This window comes from Macrosteles quadrilineatus, unplaced genomic scaffold, assembly GCF_028750875.1.
Source record: "Macrosteles quadrilineatus isolate MER2022 unplaced genomic scaffold, UCM_ALF_1.0 Scaffold_8__2_contigs__length_117827958, whole genome shotgun sequence".
In the NCBI taxonomy this organism is placed as follows: domain Eukaryota; kingdom Metazoa; phylum Arthropoda; class Insecta; order Hemiptera; family Cicadellidae; genus Macrosteles; species Macrosteles quadrilineatus.
Window position 1 is genome coordinate 69,528,369 of NW_026542601.1, and position 23,763 is coordinate 69,552,131.

At 37.6% G+C, this 23,763-nt stretch overlaps 1 protein-coding gene across 3 annotated transcripts in view; it reads left to right on the forward strand.

Annotated features, from left to right (window-relative positions):
* LOC129000932 (probable nuclear hormone receptor HR38) overlaps positions 1-23,763 on the forward strand; it is a 77,061-nt gene that overhangs the window by 31,405 nt on the left and 21,893 nt on the right. For 2 of the 3 annotated variants that reach the window (XM_054428019.1, XM_054428020.1), the window contains exon 2: positions 13,902-13,993. In XM_054428019.1, coding sequence (XP_054283994.1) covers positions 13,902-13,993 — 92 coding nt within the window. Of the gene's footprint in view, positions 1-13,901; positions 14,007-23,763 lie in introns of all 3 variants that reach the window. The other variant, XM_054428021.1, reaches the window with a different exon arrangement.

A 23,763-nucleotide genomic window follows, 5' to 3' on the forward strand; every position in this document is an offset into this window, starting at 1 on the left:
ATTAATAATTTAGTAATTTATACGTAATGAAACATTTTTTTAACTTCTAGAATACAATATTTTCAGATATGACGAATACTTATATACAGGGTGTTTCAGTAAAGCGTAGCGGGCTATGCAGATTCAGATTCTACATGCAAAAATAAGTCGAAAATGTAGAATAACTTTTTTCGATTTCGGCTTAGTTTGGCCGTAATCCGCCATTTTGTATTTTTTTGAAAATAATTAATAACTCAAAAACCCTTGGAGATACTTTTATGAAACTTGGTACAAACTTTAATTCTACAGGTATAAACATTCTCCGAAAATATCTTTGATCAGGCTCATCAAATTTCAAAATGGCGACCATTTAAAATTTTTGTTTTAATGGCCGGTTTTCATTGTATTTACTTAAAAAAATTTAAATGGCCGCCATTTTGAAATTTGTTGAGTCTGATCAAAGATATTTTCGGAGAATGTTTATACCTGTAGAAATAAAGTTTGTACCAAGTTTCATAAAAATATCTCCAAGGGTTTTTGAGTTATTAATTATTTTCAAAAAAATACAAAATGGCGGATTATGGCCAAACTAAGCCGAAATCAAAAAAAAAGTTGTTCTACATTTTCGACTTATTTTTGCATGTAGAATCTGAATCTGCATAGCCCGCTACGCTTTACTGAAACACCCTGTATAATACGTGAAGGTGATTTCTACGAAATACTACTCCTCCGTTAATAATGAACAGATTTTTACAAACGATGTGTCAAAATTAAGTATTTGTTGCGTACACGCCCCCTTTCACCAATTCCTGTAGTAAAAGTCCTCGGGCTCTGCCCCTCAGCCCATCAAAATCCCAATGTATATCTTATGAAGACAAGATTTTGTTTAGTTAAACGGACGAATAATTTGTATTAATTACAGCTGTTCATAGTACACACATGATACACACAAGAGTTTTAAAATAATAAATATTTAGGAGTGCCGTACGGCGCGCGCCGCACGAAACCGTACTAGTGTGAAGACACACGCTTGTCCGGCGCAGCGCCGCGCGGCGGACGCCGTACGGCGCGCGCCGCTTCGTGTGAAAGAGGCGTTTTGGTGGTAAAACAGGACGGCTCGTATTTGCATAAAAACCGCGTGCAGTAGCGACAAATTTAAATTCGCTGTTGGTAATCTAAATTGAAAAATAACACAAATACGCGTGAACCACGAGTCAGGTAACGCGTTGCTGTTTTCCGGGTGTTCGTTAAGGCACAATTACCTTGCGGACTCGTGCAATCCCCAGTGCATAATAAACCCGCGCAATTTGCGAAATCGGGTGCAAAATCGGTGGGTAAAAAGTGTGGCCGGATCGCGCTCCGAAGGAAATTGCTTTTCGTTAAAATCCGGTCCAAGTACGTTGTTTAGTGGTATTAATTAACGGATGCCCGTGGCGACGGATGTTTGGGCTGACGTCCGGTGGCGGCGTGCGTGTTCCGGCGTGCTAATTACTACACGAGCGTGTCATTATCGTTTACACCGGACTACCGGATTGAGACGCGTGTTAACTTGTCGTCACAGTTACACAGCTACGGCTGCTTGAACATGGTTTATATGGGGTAAACCTGTCACCCGCCGCTCTCCCCACCACAGCTAATCTATTTAGACTTGTAAAAATTACCAAATATTAATTATTTGTAGTGTTTAATAAGTCATTGATTAAAATTATGTTAACGCTGAAATCGTTGAAATACTGATTGAATAGCCCTACTAATCTGACATTCATTGTTCTAGACTTGTCTTGACCTTTCTTATCACCAATATTCGATACCACTTTCGACATAGAATAGGATAGTTTAACATGTAATTTTGCGAGTTTGTTTCGATGGGATATTTGACAATACACATATAAAAGATAGTTATTCATAAGAACGATTCTAGTATTTGCATTTACAATCCAAACACAGCACATGAAGACATGATTGAATATGAAATAAGCCCAAACTTTAACCTTTTCTTTCAAACACAAGCCCTGATAGAAATAGGGCTCCATGCAAGAAAAGCATCGGAGCAAAAACACGTTGCAACACCATGATGGAATAGGACTGGTTTGGCTTAGATACTTCCGGCCTACTACACGGACCGGCTTCATTGCAGATTGGGTTTCGCTAATAGTAGAATTTATCAACAATAAAATCACTCAAAGTGTAACTTTGTTTTATTTATCCATACAAACTTAAACTCATGTTTTTCGTCTCTCTCTTTCTTTCTACTTCAAATCATCAGAACTTGTCCACACTTCTTCACCATCACGATTTCAGTTCCTCCGACTTTCTTCCCTCAGTTAAAGGGATCGGAGATGTTAACTCCAAGTTGTACGTTTTCCAGGCGAAGTTAAATCCCGAGTCATGCTTGAACTTCGGGTTCTCGCCACAGTTTCTCCGTGGCTCGACGATGATGAAATCACAGATAAAAGTATGGATTCAGGTATGAAAAGCGAAAGTGCAAGTTTTTAACTCTAGTTGTTTTTAAATTACCTCTATTTGTCTGGTTGTTTTTTATCTAATTTTTTTCTTACTGTATACTTTTTATATCATTTTTACTCGTCACACATACATACTTCGTACATTCGTATGCATTTTTTATACATGGTCATACCTTTAAGAAAATAGGATTTCAATAGTAAATCTGTTCAGCAGATCCAAACGATCAGTTTAAGAAATAATCTTGGTCTGCAAACCATTACAAACCCTTGATCAAACCTACCAACCTAGCAGCGTTTAACCCGTCTAGGTCACCAATCCTGACCCCAGCCCATGTATGGCAGACACTTCCACTTCCCTGTCCATTCAAGCTCACAAAACGTATAATCAACTATTGGCAACGCTTAAGCGCGCTTTGTTTCAGATACCATTCTTCATTTATTGCTCGGGAATAAAAAAAGACATTAAAAACAGATCAGTATCTCTGTGTCTCTAACAATCGCCAATCAGGAGCAATTAATACACGCTGGACTAATGACGCATTCATGTACTACTACTACAGTGTTGACTGTTTGGTGCTCTGATTGGCCAGGATGTGTTTAATTAGATTAATGATACAGATTAATGATGGGGGTTGGGACCCATTTACAACTTTTTAGATATTTTAACCACAGGTAATATACATTATTGTGTGCAACGGTAAATTTGTGGAGTAATTGGACCTCGGCTCGATCGGACGTCACCTTCTGAAACATTAAAAAAAATGCCTCTATGTTTTTACTCCTCCAACTGCACACGAATACTGTATAGCTTTATAATTCCTCATTTGTTATGCCCAAGCTTCACATCCGAAGACGCTAGCCTCTAGCACGGAACTGTCGTAGGCCCTCACAGTCTTAAGGCTAGTCACATGTTCACTTAGATAAAATCCATCCATGATAAGCGTGATTTAAACCCACGACCTCGGGGGTTAGGTAAGGTTAGGTTACTTATTTATATTCTTACTAGTTATAGTATCTAGGTTACACTTCATCCATACATATTAAATAGACATAATGCGAACATACCAACCATACATTGTGCCTCTAAAATAACTTTTCGTTTCGCTAAGTTTCAAACAGAACTAGAAGATCTCCCAACACCCCACTAATTTGATTTACCGGGCGAGGTGTGGATGATCTGAGCCAATTAAGCTCACGACCGTTGTATTCCCGTCCAGCAGACCATGGCGACCACGTGATAAGACGGTCGTGATGACGTCTCGACCCTATAAACCAGCTGCTTCCTACAGACCCTGCAAGGCTTTCACCCAAAACCCCCAAGTTCCCAGGGACTTTCTCCAATAAACTTGATCCCGTCCGTGAGATGCTCAGATGTGCGGACGGATATGATATGTGCTTTATGGTCGGTAATCTCGCCCGTGCCATTCGTCTTGATGAAGAATGGCTCGTGGTTTGGCTAGGCACGTTTCGGGCTTTTGGTTTCTCCGAAGTGGGAATTTTGTTCGCCGCAAAGAAATCGAGGAAATCCTCACTATGTTATGATCTTATGGACTGGTAAATGTAGAAGTATTTTGCGGGTTAGAAACTTAAACTAAGATATAACTTTTTCTAAGGTATAAGATCGGAATATCTAAAACCCCATGCGTTTTACTTATAGCCATAACGTGTTCATATCCAAAACTATAGACTACGTGCCTGGTAAATAATTTAAGATACCAATTATGTTCCTGTATAACCATTAATTACAACTCTATTGAACTAAAGTTACTATTTGTTTGTTTTAGTACTGATAAACATTTTTGTAAAAGCGTCCCTCTTCTTGCCGAAAATGTCTCGATCTTGCATGTACCCGACTCAGGGGTCTGTGTAACTAGGAAATAGTTGCCCGGTTGTAAAGCATCACTACTTATACAGCAGGCAATGTAATTTCACCGCAAAAACTGTAGAATCTGAATCACGATAAATGCAACAAACAAGCAGCATTCTTCTTCTATCCATTACATCCTTGTAGCCAGATAATGTCCCCGGTGGAGATTTAATCGCGTCAATCGCTCCTCGGCAATAATTCTCCGGTGCAAACACATTCAGGACATTACAAACAAGTGCTATCCATCGGTCCAGATGGTAGGAGAACTGATTGTGTTGCGCCTCACGGACTGTGCAAGCGCGCAACCACGCATGATTCACCTTTGACGGCGATTTCCTATGTTGAGACATCTCAACTCAGCGCGCCATTGGTAACACTACTAGCTTCTCAAGGACGCCTATGGTGTATGATTTGCAGATCAAAGGATTTCAGTTTTCCTCAAGGACCGTTTGGCTATGATAGGTATAGCCCGAACGAAAAATCTTGTTCGGATTTCCAGTTTTATCTTTTGCCAAATATTTATTTAAAAAAAGGTACCAACTGATTTACCACCTATATAAAAATACTAAACTTATAAAGATACTAAACTTATATTAGTTATGAACGTCTCCAATCTATAAGTTTCTTCAGGCATGGATGGAAGACTGACCAAAGTCCAGTAGAATAACAAGCTGACCTCCTCAGTCTGCTGCTCAACAGCTGATTCTAGACACTAGACACACTGACATACAGTAACGACGAGAAAGTCCACCCGTCCCACACGGTCTAATTGTGGCCCCGTGTCATTCGTTTCTCCCGGGAATATGCAATGAGATGATTATGGAAATTTGTTGCCGCCGATGCGGAAAGGGGAAATCAAAATCGCACGGTCAAACTTGTGATAGGGTATACAGGAGTTGCAGGTTATTGGTATGATTGAGAACTTAAAGGTTTCAAAATGAACGTTTTGAAATCGTTAGAGTGTTTAGATGGGCAAACCCTAGTCTTTGATCACCGATTTACAACTAGATTGATAGGGGCAGCTCAACTAGTCCTTGCTGAGGTAACGCTGTTTGCTAACACTATACTGAGGTATTAAACCTTATGTGACATGTGTTTACTACACACTACGTGGGTTAGCCACCCTAGTTAACAGTATGGTAATACCATCTTTAATGTGTCATAAATTCTAGCTCGAATGATTCCCCAAGTCGTTGACCGTTTAGACGAGCGATTTCACCTCGTGCCCGCAAGATGGTGCAGTTTCAGCCCCATTCCCATTCCTGCACCTACCCCGTATGTAGTTTGTAGTTTATGTCCTCATCAATCGTTTATTTGTCATTTGGCTACGCAGCTTGTGTCATGTTTCACCCTACTCTGGTTTAATGAAAGATCATTAATAGCTGTTCGTTTGTCGAGCCTTAGGTAAGTTTAGTCCTTCTCTGCCATAGCTATATCTTCTCCTCTGTAACATTCAACAATGATTTTACTGACAAAGATTTTAGGTAACAGCTGGCTCATGGACTGAAGTGGCAATCCTAATTTCATAGGTTTTTCCAACTCACGATCTACTAACTTTACACCTCATTTCTCCAGGCTGAACCTCCGTTTACCTTTTTCCTATACATCCTCAGGCACGTTGGCAGAGTCTTCTCGCAGGTGTTAGACTCAAATCACTATCCTTGGAGTAAACGCTATCTCATTGATATTAGAGATAGTAGCCTAGCCTGGGGAAGGTAACACTTGCCGTAACCACCGCTCTAGCGAGGTATTCAATAACTGTTTGTGCCATTGCCATTGTAACAAGCTACGGCAAGCCTGTGGCGAAGATGGCAGATTGCCCCTCAAGTAACGCCCTACTCCCTGCGGCTTATAATGAATTCCGCCTGACACAGAATGAAGCCAAGTGCTCTTTACAAAAGGGTTAACATTTTTTTTTTTAACTTACATTACTTTAGGTCCCCGTGGTTCTTTTGTTTTGACATTTTGAAATTGGTCAACTGACTTGGTCAACTTTGAAGTTGTGATTTTCATGCAATTAGGGTTAGTATACTTAACGTTAATTAGGGGAAATGACTAAAAATTCTTCGTCCGGTTTTTCAGACTTCCTAAACATTGATAATGAATGACGTTTTACATAAATAGTTTATACATATATTTGCCAAACAATGTTAAGTTATATTCATGTTTGCAGATTTAATTTAAAAACTGAAACACATGATTTGTTGAAAAACTTTTATAAATCCGTACGATTTAATCTGTACAGCAATTATTTCATTGCAGATTGTACTATTTTATAAACACAATAATGGTTGTCTTGTCTTATTAAACTGGTCTATAAACTACAAACAACGTATGGTTCTGTAAACCTATAGGAAATCTAACAGGCTCTTACTCCTACAGCCAATCTTACTGACTCAACTGCCAATAAAGGTGGTCATAACAACTCCCTAATCAAATGAACCTGTTACGCTCCACAAACACGTTACCCGTTACACGTTACACGTTGCAACGTTGCAACATAACCATCACAGTCACAGTAACATTGTCGTTACATCGCGAGCTTTCCTCGTTCCAATCCGCGTCGCCGCTATCTCAGCGGATCTGGCTCGACCATTACCCTATCATCAGCTGTACAATTAGCGATGTAGGTTACCGTACACCCTGTACAAGGGCTGTTATCTACGGTGTATCACTGTCTTACTGCCTCCCCCGTGATTGACCTCTGTAATAGAAGTCAATGTGGCAACCTACCTTGTAATGTTCAGCCATAAGCTAATCTTGATGGTGGAAGAATGAGACATGGAACTCAACTATGTGAATTAAACTTGTCGATCAAGAGTTTGCTATTTGATTAGCGGAATCAGCGGGTTCTGGTCACGAAAAAAAATAATAATCACTTAACATCATAACTTTACTCTCAGTCCAGAGTCGAGACAGAAAAATTACGAGAACAGAGATATTCCTATAGCGATACACGTCATGAAAGACGGAATCACTAATACAATTCGTGCTTGTACTGTATAGTTACTATACAAACATTTCTCACTTAAGTAAGAAACCGTTCTAGTTTGTGATCGGTCGCTATCAAAAATCTAAGTTTAGTAGACAAGACGGGTATTTGATTTCTTGTTTAGATAATTCTCTCGCCGTCAGAAGCTCAATGGAGCGATACACTGAGATTGAGCTCCTTCTTATGACGGCATTTGGGTGTATTTCATAAGATTTGATTTTACGTGTATTGTTTTTGAATAGGTAAATATACTATATAAACAATACGATGGTTGTCTCAACAGAAAAATCCAATAATAGTTCATTAACAATATTAAATCTTTGGGAGGTTGTAGGCCAACACTTCCATTTAATGTAGAATTTCTATATTATTTTGGTTAAGCTGTCGTAGACACAATATTTTTATTTGATTTCCTAAAATCGTTGCTCGATAATGTATTATTTCAGTAAATTACTAAAGTACTCTCCAAAATGTTGGGGACACTTGTGAATCATTTCCAGCAAAATGTGCCGCATAAATTACTAGTAAATGATTTCGAAGCTATTTAGGAACTCCAAATGGACAAGCAGGGTAACGAGTTTGCAGCAGGTTTTACCGCAACCATAACAAGTCAGGTCAAAGTTGAAACTTGTAAAAGTTGCCTACGGCGACATAGACAGGAATGTTTCACATACCACAGTTAATTTAATGGAATTTATATATCGTAGAAATGTGTCAATAAAACACTAGACAGTAAATAATGTGTCGTCAAATAAAATTAAATGTCGTAAACATATACATTCACTATTAGATATCAGTATGTACTTTCAGTGAGTATAAAAGTCATATGTACTTTCAGTGAGTATAAAAGTCAGGTGCACTAGTGATACTTTCTACCTGCAGAAAACGTCGAGTCCGTTCAAGGAAATGAATAAATAGGGGATTGTGTAAATCTATTAAGTTTGTTTAGTGTAGTTTGAAAGGAGTTTATACATTACTATAAAAATATCCAGGAAATAATATTTGCACATTGCACAATAATTTTATATGTGTTTTTAGATGTGAGGACAATCTTATTGAGTGCAAACTTGTGAGAGATTTTATATTGTAGAGACCTTGTTGAGATTTGTGGAGTAACTCTACTTGCAACTGTTTACAACTGAGTTACTGTTTTACAACTTTAAATAATGTTTTTTGTAAAAAGTAAATTTTTAGATATTCATTAAAGTAGTACTGAGGAAGTTAAACTATAATATTTGTGCATCATGAAATTATATTCTCATTCCTTTTATAATAAAATAAAAGGCAATGTGATAGTTCTTTGAAGATAATACCGTTCTAATTGCTCAAAGAACAGCTTACCAATCACTTATGCCCTGAGGTCACAATTCTTAACACAAATACGGTACAAATCTTTCGTTCCGCCATTCTCACGATTATCAGTCAATAAATAAATCACACGCATTGTGTCGAATCATATCTGCGGGCGGCGTAATGTATGTATTTTAGCCGCAAACAATTTAGCATTTCACAACCTCTACATTGCTCTGTGTATCCGCTTGGCAGCTTTGCAGTTGTGCCAACTTAACGGAAACGTGTTGTTATTTATTGGCCGGAGATTCTCATTTGATAAATGTCGATTATCTGTCACGCTGATAATTGTAGTTGGTAACACTGATCTGATAGTGAGTAACGGATCAATTAAGGAAATTGCTCACCAGGAAGTTATAAGCTGTGTTAACACTGGTCTCGACTACGGAAAAGGGGTTTGTTCAGATATTGGCTTTTACGCGCTGCATATTATTTAACGATTATATGTTATATTCGGTAAAACCAACATTTTGCCGAAGCCTCTCACCAAATAGCTTACTATCGAAACGCCAATTAGTCCTCCATCCCCATCTTTGAAAGTGCGAACCAAATTGGCGAATAAAGAAAACCGGTCCAAACACAGAGCCCTGCAGGACACCAACGCTAAGGAGCCGCGCTAAGGACAAATTGTGCCATTTCCGATAAGGATCAGTGTTGGATCTCTATAAGGCTCTCGCCACCTATGGCACCGCAATCACTGATTTATTTTGTTATGCAACCAGTGCAACTGTTATAATTAACGGAGACAATGTAACGGGCTTGAAGAAGGTTGAGAGGCAAGCGTAAATCATCCAGTGTGTGGGATTGTGGTCAGTGAACACGTGGTCTATGACGTCATCTAGTGTGTCATTCTGGGATTGCTTTATACCGATATGCAGAAGTTTCTATTGGGCAATAAGTGACAAACGCCTTTTACTTGTACGCAAATCACGTTGAGCCAGTTGTAATAGTTTTACCACATGTATATGCGTTGGTTTATGCGGGTGCTTCAAAGATACTCTAAGGCTGAAGATATTAATTGAAAAAGTTAAAGCTATTGCATGATCATAGCGAGTTTGAAAAAATATTAATTGATAGATTGCCTATTTGGATTTTGATCATAAAATATGATTGAATCATACAGTTTCATACTAAATCAAATATGCTAACAAACCAAACCTTTAAGTTACATCGTGTGTAGTTTTACTTAAAAGTTATGTTAACCTTTTAAAAGCCGTATGTCTTTCTTACATTACCCTTCTTGTTTAAAAGGCAGGTAATTGAATTTTAAAGATTTACATAGCTTTTAACGAAGCAATATGATGTCTTGCTTGACTAAGATGGTCTATTGATGCAATTGTGGTTTTGATAGTGACTACTTACGTTCTGTTAAGAATATTTTTAATCGCCAGGTTTCAATATTGTCAATCCGTAGGTTAGCTCTGTACTTATTATGATTAGCACACTAAATGCATTGTAATATAATATTAGGCCTCAAAAATAGATAAAAACAATCCCTTAATTATTTTCAAATAAAAATTGTTCTGAAGTAGCTAATGTTGGTTGAATAATAAGTTACTTGATTATCATTATCTAGATGTTAATTTCCCTATACAACTTTGCTGAATACAATTGATATATTACTGGCCGAGGAACAATTTCCGAGCCAAACTTCCCGAGATCCGAAAGAAACCTGTAAAGGAAAATCTCAAACGACAATTTTTAAGGATTAGAAATAAAAATTGCTAAAACATCCATAAGTTCAGAACGTATTTCGGTAGTAAAAGCATTAACCGCAGCTAAACTGGCAGAGTGTCTCGTGAACAGCTTGAGTAATCGGTTTGCCCCAATTAATTAACCTTCGTCTCTTAGCTGTGGTCGCCATGATAGATGTCTGTGAGATGCAAATGCCCTGCGCTACAATAGATCACGGGTAATTGCCGGCAACCAGGCAAGGAGATCAGCTGGTACCCGAGTCACCTGATCGCTTAAATCAGCTGGTTGTCAATTGTTTGCCACGCTCCGTAATTAGCTTTGAGTCGTCATGATATATTGTCGAGTTGAGTTTTACAGGTTTTACGCAAGAATGCAATAATTTAAATAGAACGTTTGGTACAGCAGGTTTGAAACAGCAAAGAATTTGTTTACTGGCAGTCAACTGTAAAACTATACGTGCTTGGTTCACATTTGCTTCGCTCTACAATTTCCGTTTCAGAAAATATTTTCCAAAATTAAATGTGACCACTCCGACTCGTACAATTAGAACAATAGGGATGACTTTTCAATCTCATATTGTAATCCAAGCCTCAACAGCGGGGGTTATTTTGACTTAATTAATTTGCACTTGTCACGCCCCATAAGTTGTCCGCCATGTTGTTATGTTGGTGGCGCGCGCAATACGCTGGGGACCGACGTCCCCCATATAAACCCCCGCGCCGCGGCGCCTCTAAGAGGAGATGATCAACCCTACTTCCGGTAAGTCATAAGTTTGAGTTCTCCTGGTTTAAAAATATTTCTTTCCATCTAAAACACAATATTTTGATTTGGCTTTGTAAGCAAATTATAATTCTTCTCACTTATTTTTAGCGGGTGTTAGCTTTTTTCAGACTGGTTTTAATATAAATACAGAGAAGTTTAATAAACCAGTTTCTTAACTAGTAAACCTGTATAGTTTAGTATTATAAATAAAATGTGTAGATAATTATTATATATATTTTTTTATTTAAAAAAAGACAATAACAGTTTTAAGATAACAACTAAGTGTCTAATGTTATAACGAAGTACGTACGTTGTGTGAACTCTTATTCAGTTTTCAAATCCTCAGAATAATAGAGTTAATGGTTTTCTTACAACGTCTTAACTTTCAAAACTGCCTCAAAACGTGTGTCTTTAGTATAGGGATGAACATTTCGCGATTACTGGAAAGATATCCTGATTTACTTAATGATTTTATGGATACTGTACATAGTTAACCATCTTCATTTTTAAGAAACTTTTACCATGTAAAAATCAAACTTTTGAATATAGGCCCGTAGTTAAATGAGCATCATAGTATAGATGTGTGGTCATTTGATCAGTGCTGCATTTGTGGGGTTTTTATTTTTCTTATTTACCTATTATTTTCCAAATGGATTATTTTGATTAAAATATTGATATATTCCTAAGAAAATACCAAAAATAGTAAATATTTTTATCATCTTCATCACCTTTTATCATCTTTCATACCAGTTCAATTATAAAATATTAATTTCCACCAGTTTAAATGTGTGTTTCTAAAGCTATTTTTGTGACTGTAATCTTTGCTCACTCTCATCTACTCACAGAAAGCTTTTAGGAATATTAACAAAAAGAGCAATAAAACGTAAACTTATTTTATAAAAGTACCAAATTGTAGATGAAGAGACTTCATCAACATTAAGTTACTTATTGAGTGTTCTAAACTTGTTCTTACCACTGTGGATTTTTTGTCTAGATTTATTTGTGATCGGAAACACACATAGTTTATTTTATTATTGCAACAAGGAAATTACATCCAAAGATACGAAAGATTACATCCTATTTTGAAAAAAAATCATATTCGCATCGCTAAAAGTAACCCACCAAGGAGGCTTCTGTATCAACGTGATCGCAATATTTAAAAGATTCACCTTGAACACGATTGGTGATTTTATCTTAGTTGAAAACCCATTAACTTCAGATCGGTGCGAAATCTGTTTATTAGCGCGCTAAACCAAGGCGTGATCTTCGTAAATATTGGAATAGATAATAAAGATGCAAATGATAAGAGAAATCCGCTTTTGATAAATGGCTCTATTGCGCGGCAACTTTCACACTGAGTAGAGACTGAACGATCCATCCTCATTCTGCGAAGAAACGTGGAGTTTAGGAAGTATTGAGTAGGTCTAGTGGAACATTGCACAAGGCAAAAATATTGCAAAGGGAGAAAATACCACACTTAATTGACAATTGTGTATCACTTCCATCTTGGATTTCTTACCATCATTTACGTAGAATGATAATACTGAATGTTCTTCAGCTCTTCGTTTTTACATCATGAGACTATACATTGAGTCCGACACATCCTATATGTTGTATCGTGTAGTGATTCGATAGTTAAACTTGATTAAAATAATGGGATTTTGCATCCGATCGATATTTTAAGTGTTTATAAAAAGTAGACGTTTGCGAAAACCTAGAGACCTACAGAAGATTGTATTGGTGATTCTAATTGGTACTACAAAAAATTATATCTTAAATTCTTCATACACACTCTAAAACTTTTTATGAATACAAACTGTACTTTTATTTACTGAAATAACTTATCCCTTGTATCAAACACAAGATCAATCTAAGTAGAATCTTATTTGCACAAAGAAGACAAAAGAACAACCCGACAACGCTTGCAGTTTCCCTTTCAGCCACAATTCAGGTTAGGAGTTGCAAGACAATTTTACGGTCAATCTTCTCGGTGATTACCATTCCTGCCTGGCGACTCAAGCAGATGCTGAGATGCTAAAACCGTCTGCAGCAAAAAGTGGTCACCTTCGTGTCAACCGCGTAAAAATCCAAATTAGACCTATAAATCCTCCTTCTTAAATTCGGATTTGCTAATTTGTCACGCCTTAGAAGGCGACAAGGGTTGGGTCTGGTAGTTTGCGATAAATGTTCAAGGTCTGGATCACTTGGGTGGTCCACACTTATCAGGGGTTTAACACCTCGTCAACTGTGTATTGCTGAACATTACTGCGAAGTTGGTCACTCTGGTTTAAATGGTCCAGGTAATCTCACAATGAGGATAAATAAAAAATATTGCGATTAAAGGATTATTCTTTAATTTTGTTTCTTCGTAGTTATAATGTTTTTATGTAAGGAGGGCTTTGTGTTATTTTGTTTTGTTTATACTATTTACCCAACATATACGTCGTAAATTTTGAAATAGTGATCTTTTGTTGAGGAAACCCTAGTGTCGTGTCGTTGACGAGCTCGAGCGTCCTTCAGTTCTTGCAGTTGTGTGTCGTAGCTGTTGTACTGATTTTGTCGTGTTGTTCCCATGTCCGGAGGAGGCCCCCCAGTGACGTGTTGTTGACGCGCTCAGGCCCCCCTCAGCATATACAGTTTTTGCTATGTGTTGTACGGTACTGATGTTGTCGTGTTGTTCCCAGGTCCGGAGGAGGCCCCCAGTGACGTGTTGTTGACGCGCTCAGGCCTCTTAAGCATATACAGTTTATGCTGTGTTGTTGTTGTACTGATGTTGTCGTGTTGTTCCCAGGTCCGGAGGAGGCCCCCAGTGACGTGTTGTTGACGCGCTCAGGCCCCCCTCAGCACCCCGCCTCACCAAGTATGCTGCTGCTGCACACACAGGTACGACACAAATGTATGTTTCATTTTGAGTTTTATTTATTTTACATATTATATTTCGTTATATTTCTTCAAGATGTACTATGTTGTGTCTTTAACTAACGGGCGTGTGTTTCCTTGTCTTATTTTCTTCTTCCATAACACGTTATCGAATGCTTAATATAACAAATAATATCCTGATTTATAATACATTTAATTGGTTTACATTGTGCTAGATGCTTTGGTAGTTTCTTAAAAAATTATGGTAACTTATTTCAGAATGTTAAAGAAATTGTTATTTCCCTAACCGACATTGAAATTACCCAAGGAAACCCTGAACGTAAATCAAAACGTCACACAAATCCATTTGTAAAAGTATCCAAGTTGTATTGTAAGTTCTTTCCAACTATTATAAAAAAAACTTTAATGTTAAAAAAATTGTTTACGTTATTATCCTCGAATTGTAAACATCTTTTAATTTGGCTTAAATTGAATAAACTTTTGAAACCAGTGAAGGTTTTTGGAAAACCCCAATAACAGAGCGTTGGATTATTTTATTTTGTTTTTACTATTTGTTATTTATTGTCGTAATAAGTTCTTGGTTCAAATCATCATATCCTTTGCTGTTACATTATGTAGTTTTGCTACATTTACTGTCAGTTTGTTTGTACCAATACGGCTACAAAACCCGATTACCCTACTTAGAATCAGACCCTCACAATATTTAGTTTACGGTACAACTCAACACCAAACATCAGCGAGCAGTGGCCGCGTTCTCACCGCTGTTGCGCTGTCAAAGGATGAAATGCAGAAATGAGGGCGGCAAAAAGTTGCGCCCGTAACGAGTCTGACGGCCGGGGCGGATAATCAACCAGTATTGTAGCGAGTCTATTGCACCTTATGTAAATATACATGTAAATGTAGTGGTAAATGTCAGTAAAAACTAATTATGTTTTATATTAATTATATAAATTATAATTATATTTTATTCTCTAAATTATAAGTAACCCTCTAAAATGTATTCTTTGTACACTATAGTAAGCTTTTAATGAACCACCCTCTCGGACCCTGGATTTCCTTTTTTAGTAGTCAAAGAAAATTATTTTCAATAATTTTAACATAAAAACGTTATCACCAGGCATTAATTTTCGAAAATTTTTTATTTCAACTGTAAAACTGATATATCACTTTAAGTTAAAGAAACACAACTGATTCAGCAGTCATCGCTATAATTTAAACACCAAAACGCTTTCACCATTAAATCGGATGCTGTTTTGTTCAATTTTATTATTTGTTTGGTCCTGAAATACTTCCGCCTCAATAATAACCGATAATTTCTGCTGTAATGTTTGGTTTGTATCACATTTCTCCTCGTACGACGCAGAATGCAGTGTGGGAGGCGCATAAACAACTGTCAGTTTACTCTCCAATCTGGCTTTTCTGACTTTTCAATATGATTTACTTACATACCCTACTGTCAGTTACGCTTTACAGGGAAATATTATAACAGGGAACCTTGTCATGTCATGTTTGTTTGTTTTTCGGAAAGTAACAACTCATCGCTGTTCAATTAATCAGCGTTTGCAAGTTAATGTATTGCAGTTGAATTTCATATAATTCATCCAATATCATAAACACGCTGAGATACATTTTTTACACTGTCACATTTTAAAATTATTTGGTAAGAGACCGTTGTAGCCTCAACTCGTTGTTAAAAAGCCCATCTCATGTATTTTTAATGGCAATTTTTACAAGGCAAAGATACATTTTAATAGTAACGGTAAAGAAAATAGCTCGTGTTTTGGACGAACGGTAGCTTTAAAATATTGTACAAATGTATTTTCAAGGGTGATTGAACTATCCTAGCACATATAATTGAAAATAATTCCTTTGGAAATTTGTAATACTACCGGCATTGTATTTAATCAATACTGGCCTAATCAATGTTATTGTAATTTTCCATTTACAACGAGAGCCTAAGATTTTAGCAACAACTACTAACTATGGTGTTCTACTGTTATTCTAAAAACTATTTAAGATATATTTCCACTAACTCGTTCTGTTTTCGTTTCCAGACTGATGTTTTTCTTATACAAAAGTATAATAAAATTGAATGAAATTTACCTGTTAAATACTATAATAAGAGATCCTATATTATTACAAGTTTACAAGTTTCTATCGCCCGACCACTGATGTGCTCTTGTTTGCCGTTATACACTACCTACTTGTACCGAGTCCATCCAACCCACTCTCTGACCAATGGGTACACGATGTAGGCGCAGCCACACTTCTCATCTACATAAGCGAACGCGCTAATATCGTTGTATATAAATAGCCTTTACTGGCAGTCATTACTTTAATATCTGGTCTATTTGCATCAGACGTCTACAGCCAAGCATTTACGTCGGAATTGTTGCATATAATTATACCCGAGTGATCTTATGTTGCTTTTGATTGATTTTAATTCAAACATGTCGATGTTGATAAAATTCAAATATACAGTAGGAACACAGAAGTCGATACATTGCAATTTTTAAAAAATTCTTCTGCTTCTTCAATAAAAAAATTTATTGTTTCTTCTAAATAGAATTACCAACTAAATTCTTTCGTACGTAGGTATTAAATTCTGGGCGACCACATTACCAAAATATTCGTAAAAAACGTATACAAGAGGACTTAAATGCGTGGTATAGCTGAAGTAAAGCTATCACCAATTACTAAATAGTAAATTAGAAAAATATAGTTTTTAAATATCTATTTGAAAATGTGAAAAATACTTTTACGACACCCTATGCCATTTTATTTTTATTTGAAACATTTATTCCAAATTTCCCCATTGAAATTCTATTTCTAATTTTTTTTCTTTCAAAATTTTGCCGAAACATAAACTCGACAATGGTGATGAGAATCAGTTTAACCAGCCACTTCACCCTAACTACATTAATATCTGTAGGGATGATAGTTTGCTTCACGCCTCAATGTTTTGATTGAAATGATTTATCCGAAGGGTGGTGTCGGCTTACACCCCAACATATGGGACCCGTTAGCGCTGTTTTGATGGCCCCTCCCCTCCCCTTATCAAACCAATATTGTTTCTTATTGTCCCCGATTTTACCAACCTGTTACGATCTTTGGTTTTACGTTCAGATTAAACGCTCCCCTAGTTATGGATTGTGTTTCCAAACTGTTCGCTCAATGTTATATATCGTCATGTTGGTAATCACTGTTGACGATGCTGTTTATGTTTGTGTTCATTTAGAATTTGGGAATTAGATTTTTGTAAAATGAGGGTATCTAAGTTTCCTGATTATTCTTCCCAATGTTCATAACTCAGTGATTCCTGTAGCTTTATCAATACTTTTTTCCCACCTTCACATCCTAGAGTGTTAGGGAACCTTTTTACATTACTCCAGGCTAGGTGATTGGCGAGATTTGATCCCGGAACCTTGGGGACGAAAGTTCCGTGCACTACCACTAACTGCACTAATGCAATTGCTCAAGATATACCGAGGACAACTCAAATTATTTCTCTATCATATCCTCTGACCTAACACAACGTCTCACGTCCAAGCAACTCCTCACCAGCTTGCCCAACACCTCCGCCCTATCATAACATCTAATCCGACCAATCTGTACTGGACACTGGTCAGTTTATTTCACGCATCCATCTCATCGTTGCAACACCGGTCAAACCAGATATTCGTGATCTGACCACGAGATGGATGGTCGTGTCGTGGTGGTGACGCGAGCCCACTTTGCATAGCTTTTAATGTGCTCCAACTGACACAGTTATCATCCGCCTCGCCCTCGTGTCTCCATTTGTACACGATGATGTTGTCAAAATAGACCTTCGGATTAGCAAAGCTCATTCATCAGTTTTGTCCAGAGTAGGTTTTCTTGTCGGTCGTTTTTGTGTGAAAGATCGCTGTGGGTATGGTGTGGATATTGCTGTTGATAGTTCTAAATTGCAAATATGACAGTTTATATGTTGATGAACGGATTGAGGAACATTAAATGAGCTCTGGTTGCATCAGCAATCAATGACAGGTTCCTTAAAAATTAATCTTGAAATTAATTTCAAGTATCAAGTGATCAAGTATTTTATTGAAATAATAGGGAACATAGATTACAATAGACCTCGTAGAATAATAAATTAAATGCTTGTAAATATATATTTACCACACTCAAATTACATTAAACCTCTCAATTTAAAACAGTGCTTAACAAATAATATCACAGTTCATTAGAAGGTATAAACGCATGAAGAAAGATAAAAAAAATCATATTAATTATTTATCAAGTTCCACATCAGATGAAAAGACTTGGGGCGATTAGTTTGTGTTTATAATTAATTTTTACGTACTCTTGGAACGAAATATATTAGTGATTTTATCAAAATTGAAAATAAAATAACAAACATAAATTTTTATTTTGAACAAATCTTAGACAGTCATCAAAGTTAAACACTAGGTTGAGTGAAAGTATATAGTATAAACGTCGTTCCACGTTTTACTGGGGACTTTGATCCTAGTCCAATTAGCACTTCCCGGTGCTTAAATTTAAAGTCAAGTATCAGATATAATAATTTAAAGTTAACTCGACTACTTTTTATTCAACACTGTAGGCCTAATGATGTTTCCGGTTGTCCACTGATGACCGGAGTGCGGTGGTGGAATCAGATGGGAATGGAGTGAAGAAGGACGAATATAGCGAGATTGAAGGGGTTCCCGAGGGACCCATAGCATTGTGCAAGTAATCAGTGGCGTCATGGCTCGCTGAGCAAGCAGGCAAATGTCAGCGCCTTCTAGGCGTCACACCCCCGTACCTCCCCCATACTACCCCAAACATTATAGAACACTCACGTTACACCGCACGTGGACTTGCTTCATGTTGTTCAGCTGAGATCTTAGAAATTAAAGTTTTTCAGATGACGAAGTAGGGTTTCGATGGAATGCGAAATAAAAATTTGGTGTATCGGAGCTTATACATTTTACCGGTGTCCTCCAAGTATAACATTTTTCCGTTACAACTCAACAAAAGTATACATGTAAAGGACCAAAATTACAATATTATTTTTTTTATATAAAAATACGTATGATATTAATATGATTGATTATATACGTTCTATCTACGTTCTATTCTATACGTTCTATCCCTTAAGGGCCGGCGCGCACTATCCCGACCACGACCACGACCACGACTCCGACTGGTCGGATACGACCAGTTTTATAATAGGAATAAATGGAACAGCGCGCACTGGTCGACTGGTCGGACCCTGGTCGGGCCCTGGTCGCACGACCAAAATTTTCCAGTTTGGTCGGGCCCGACCCGCTGGTCGTTGCAGCCAAAAATAGCACACAATGTAATGGGACGACGCGCACTACCCCCGACTTGCCTCCGACCCGACCAGTACACCACTCAACTCAACCCCCAGTATTCCTAGACCAATCAAACGGTGAGCACTAGTTTTTTACGCCGTTCTGTGAAGTGACTCATTTGACAAAATGTCGCAGGATTTTGACACTTTTGAAACCTGTCTTCATATTGACTTAGCTCTTCATAAAATTTTGCAAAATGCCCTTTCAGACCTGACAGTTTACATTGGATGTACCCAGTATAATTTCTTCTTCCGCTTAACGTACTTACGATGCAAATGCACCATAACAACTACTTCTTCAACAATCATCACTGAAGTTTGTAAAACATGCGTTGCCTTGGTCGGGTCGTGGTCGGGTCGTGCTCTAGTCGCATGGTGAATGACAACCACTTGTCGGGCGTTTGGTCGTGGTCGTGGTCGTGGTCGGGATAGTGCGCGCCCGGCCTAACTCTAATTCAAATGAAATTATACCTTCCGTTGTGAACTTTCACCAGAAGAAACTGGATTGTTTAAAAAATTAAAACATCACTTCTTACATCAAAAATTGAATATGAGACATTTCCCATTAATATTTACAAGGCACAAATGGCGAGCAGGGAGGTAAGTGAATTGGCAAAAAAACTCATCAATTGACTAAAAAAACCCCATGCCTTTTAGCCACCGCACTAAAAAACGCTCAAAGAGGTTCTTTTCAAGTAGCCTAACATGACTAGGAAGTCTGTTTAACATCTTCAATGCCAAGTCCGGGAATTGCTTTGAATTCGTCACCAGCTTGCACCTCGAAATGTCCAGTTTCGATCTGCTTTTTCGATAGTGGTTTCTGGCGCTGAATTTCGCTGAATTTCTGGTGAATTTCGCTTCTGGCGGTGAAGGAGTTTGAAGGCGCCAAGATGTAGTTGGAAGGTATTCCCAAATTCCTGCGTGCCGCCAAAGAAGCAGTCTATAGCTGATGTGAGCATGGAACAGGCATGATAAATCAGCGGCTTTATGAAATTATATTTCTCCGAGACTGCAGAGTTGTAACTGAATTTTAGACTCATTGAGTTAAGTTGTAACATGTTACACTGGAACCATCACGATTGGTGATCAACTCATCGAGGTTTTACCGAGAAGAGTGGTGTCGTCTGCGAACATTAGGACCCTACTCAACGCTTAGGTCGTTGATGTGTAAGATCAACAGTAGGGGACCCAGCACTGAGCCTTCCGGCACCCCATAGGGCACCAGTTGAGTCGCCGATGTCGAGCCGTTAATCGCAACACACTGCATCTTTCCATTCATGTAGGACTCCAACATACTAAGTGGCGTGCCACAAAGACCATAGTGTCGAAGTTTATCCAACAGAAGGTTATGTGAAACGTGATCAAAGGCCTTTGTTAAATCACACAATGTCAGAACAATGGAATCTCTATTTTCAAAGGCATCTGAGACTTGTTGACAAGGCCCATAGCCTAACATGACTAGGAACATAACTGCTGATGTGGTAGACTTCCCCGACCTGAGCCCATGTTGAGTGCTAGACAAAAGGCTATTTCCTGCAAAAACCCTACAAGGAGTTTTTTCATGATTTTTTCCAATTATTTTGCCTAAAACAGGGATTATCGATATCGGCCTGCAGCTACTTATTTCATCCGGGTCTCCTTTGCTAAGAACTTAAACAATTACCCTTTTACAGTTTTCAGCTTTAATGTTGTTTGATATACTAAAGAAAATGTGTGTTGTCCAAATATTAAGTTGTCTTATGAAGATTTAAGAGAAGCAAAACGTGTTATCGCACTACTCAAATATGTATTGTACGATTTTAATTAACTTTCGTTCTATAAATGCAAACATATTTTAAATACACAAGATGCATTTTTAACACCCTACTACCTTCGAATCGCTATTTTTCTACTATTTCTTTCTACTATTTTTTCGTAAGCTAATCTCCGTTTATACAGGTCAGCGGGCTGCCACCGAACTCGTTTTTAAATTATTCCGACCCAGAATTGATTATTCGACTCGAAGGACGCTCCGATATGTCACGCCCATCGCAGTGATATCTTCTAATTGTGCAGGGGCAGAGGTGGAGGTACAACATTCTGCACTCGCTACCGTCCTACATGCAAACAAACACACGCACAAACATGCTACGTACATACGTTACTGTACTTCGCGGAAAAATCCAGAAGTCTGTGTTGAGCTATGAAATTATTTAGTAATCTGGTCATTCGTGCCGAATTAAATATGGTCGTCGTTATAATCATAGTTGTAGAAAGTGCATATAACTCTTATTATTGTTTACCTAGCTTTAACAAATAGCCTATGTATAACTGGCTCAATCAGCACACAAACCTGGATGCCTTCATTTTGAAATTGCGATAAATGTACCTACACTTAAGAATTATCATTGTTCGCACAATTTTCTGATAAACCTGTTTCGTTATTCTGTATGTCACTCAGTCAAGAAACTACAATAGTTGAAAGGTCATATCTCAATAATTATAAAATATAGGGGTATTGTGAAAAACAATTGTAACAGTAAGCAATTTTTACAAGACACTTGGAATTCAGAGAGCATTTGCGAGCCGGTCAAAAAACTACAAAACCTAATTCCAAATTACTAGTAATCTTAATATTATCTAATTAATCTCAAGGAACCCCCAATCAAGCACGCGTTGTACAATGGCAAATGGCAATAAGTTGAACTATCAAACTTGACAGTAACACAAAGTACGTTTACCGGTTTGAGAATTATTTCGAAGGTCTCCGCCGTCACACGTCAGAGTCATTTCACAGTGGCTATTAAAGCGACCGCAACATTCGCTGTTTGTTTGACCCAAATCTGCAAAAAAACTTGATGGATGAATTTCCAAGATTGCGCCAATTATGACCTGTTGGCGCTCAAGTGCATTTCTTGGAAGACAAGTTTTGTTGATTGCTGTTTCCAATTAACTTGAAGGTCTGGGTTGGATTGTATAGAATATGTCTTCCTGCATTCCTTTTATTTAGATAAAATGTTATTTAGACACATTGAAAAGTATAATTTTATAAAATTAAGTGTAAACTAGGATCTCTCATACAAATAACACACTATTGTAACTGTAAGTACAAATACGTGTTATGATATGGTAACAACTTGTGACATAACGAAGTGTAGACAACGATAGACTTTTGGTTAAAAGAAATGTGTATTACAACATAAGGAATTAGATGTATAAATAAGACTTTGCTTTCTGGTTCAGCTCACCACATATTCGCACCTCAACAACTTTTTGAAACCCATACGAAGAAATATTATGATTGAATTAAAGCCAACACACGGACATAATGAAATCCCTAGCACAAAGAGTCAGAAAACTAAGACTGTTTATATTGTATCCAGAGAATACATCTATGAACAGTGTATTTGAACGTTTCACAACACAGCTCGCCACAATTACTTTCTATGCAAACATTAAGTGTTAATAGTGTTTATCTGAGCAAAGCAGGCAATGGACCGAGTCATGCCTCAGGAGAGTAACACTGACATAACCTCACAATGTCCCGTTTCATCACACATGTTGCCGAATTCCGTGATTTTCACGGTCGGTTAAGTCTCGATTACAGTCATCCCAACCTAAATTAGCATCCCGCTTCGCTACAGACGTTGGAGCATGGTTAGAGCACAGGAGCAATGGTGAAGTGAGTTGGTGACTGTAGTAGCAGTAGCAGTCGGTCTAATAAAGTACTGTCGGTCCGTTTGTCCCTAATGCCCTCATAAACTTTGTCAATATTACAATTATCAGTGAAAGCAAACCTTTTACCGCCGCCGGCCGCCGATTTCAATTTGGGGCCTCCATCGCGCTCGGTCACTGATACTGCATTACATTTTAGTCAGCCGGTTCTCGTGACTTGGATAAGTTTCTGAACAAATCCTATTTTGTGTAACATACATGGAAATAAAAATACCCTCGCCGCAGCAAACCTTCTCAGACTAAGCGAATTTCCATTTACCTGACTGGATTTCTACTAAATTATTCCCTTAAAATTTTCAGATTTGTTTGCTGCTATAAGGAAGAAAATAGGGGTTTTTTATTGAAATATTGATAGCTTAGTATGAAGTAAACTAAATTTCAAAATTTCACTAAAATATGTCCATAGAAAAGCTCGCTACAACAGTTTATTTTATTCTCCATAAGAATAACATGATTATTTAAAATTTTTAACTTTTTTGGGATTTTTTCGGTACCCGTTAAACATACAACAATGCTTCAATATGCTAAATTATTTGTTGTTTTGAGCTCAACAAAATGGTTTGGAAAGAAATGGTAGAATTTTATGTTTACAGGTTAAAAAATCGAAAGGCCCATTTTAACACTATAAAACCCCCCATAAACCCCTGTTCCCATAGTCCGATCATGCTGGTTCGCGAACTAGGTGGCTAGATGTAGGCTAAGT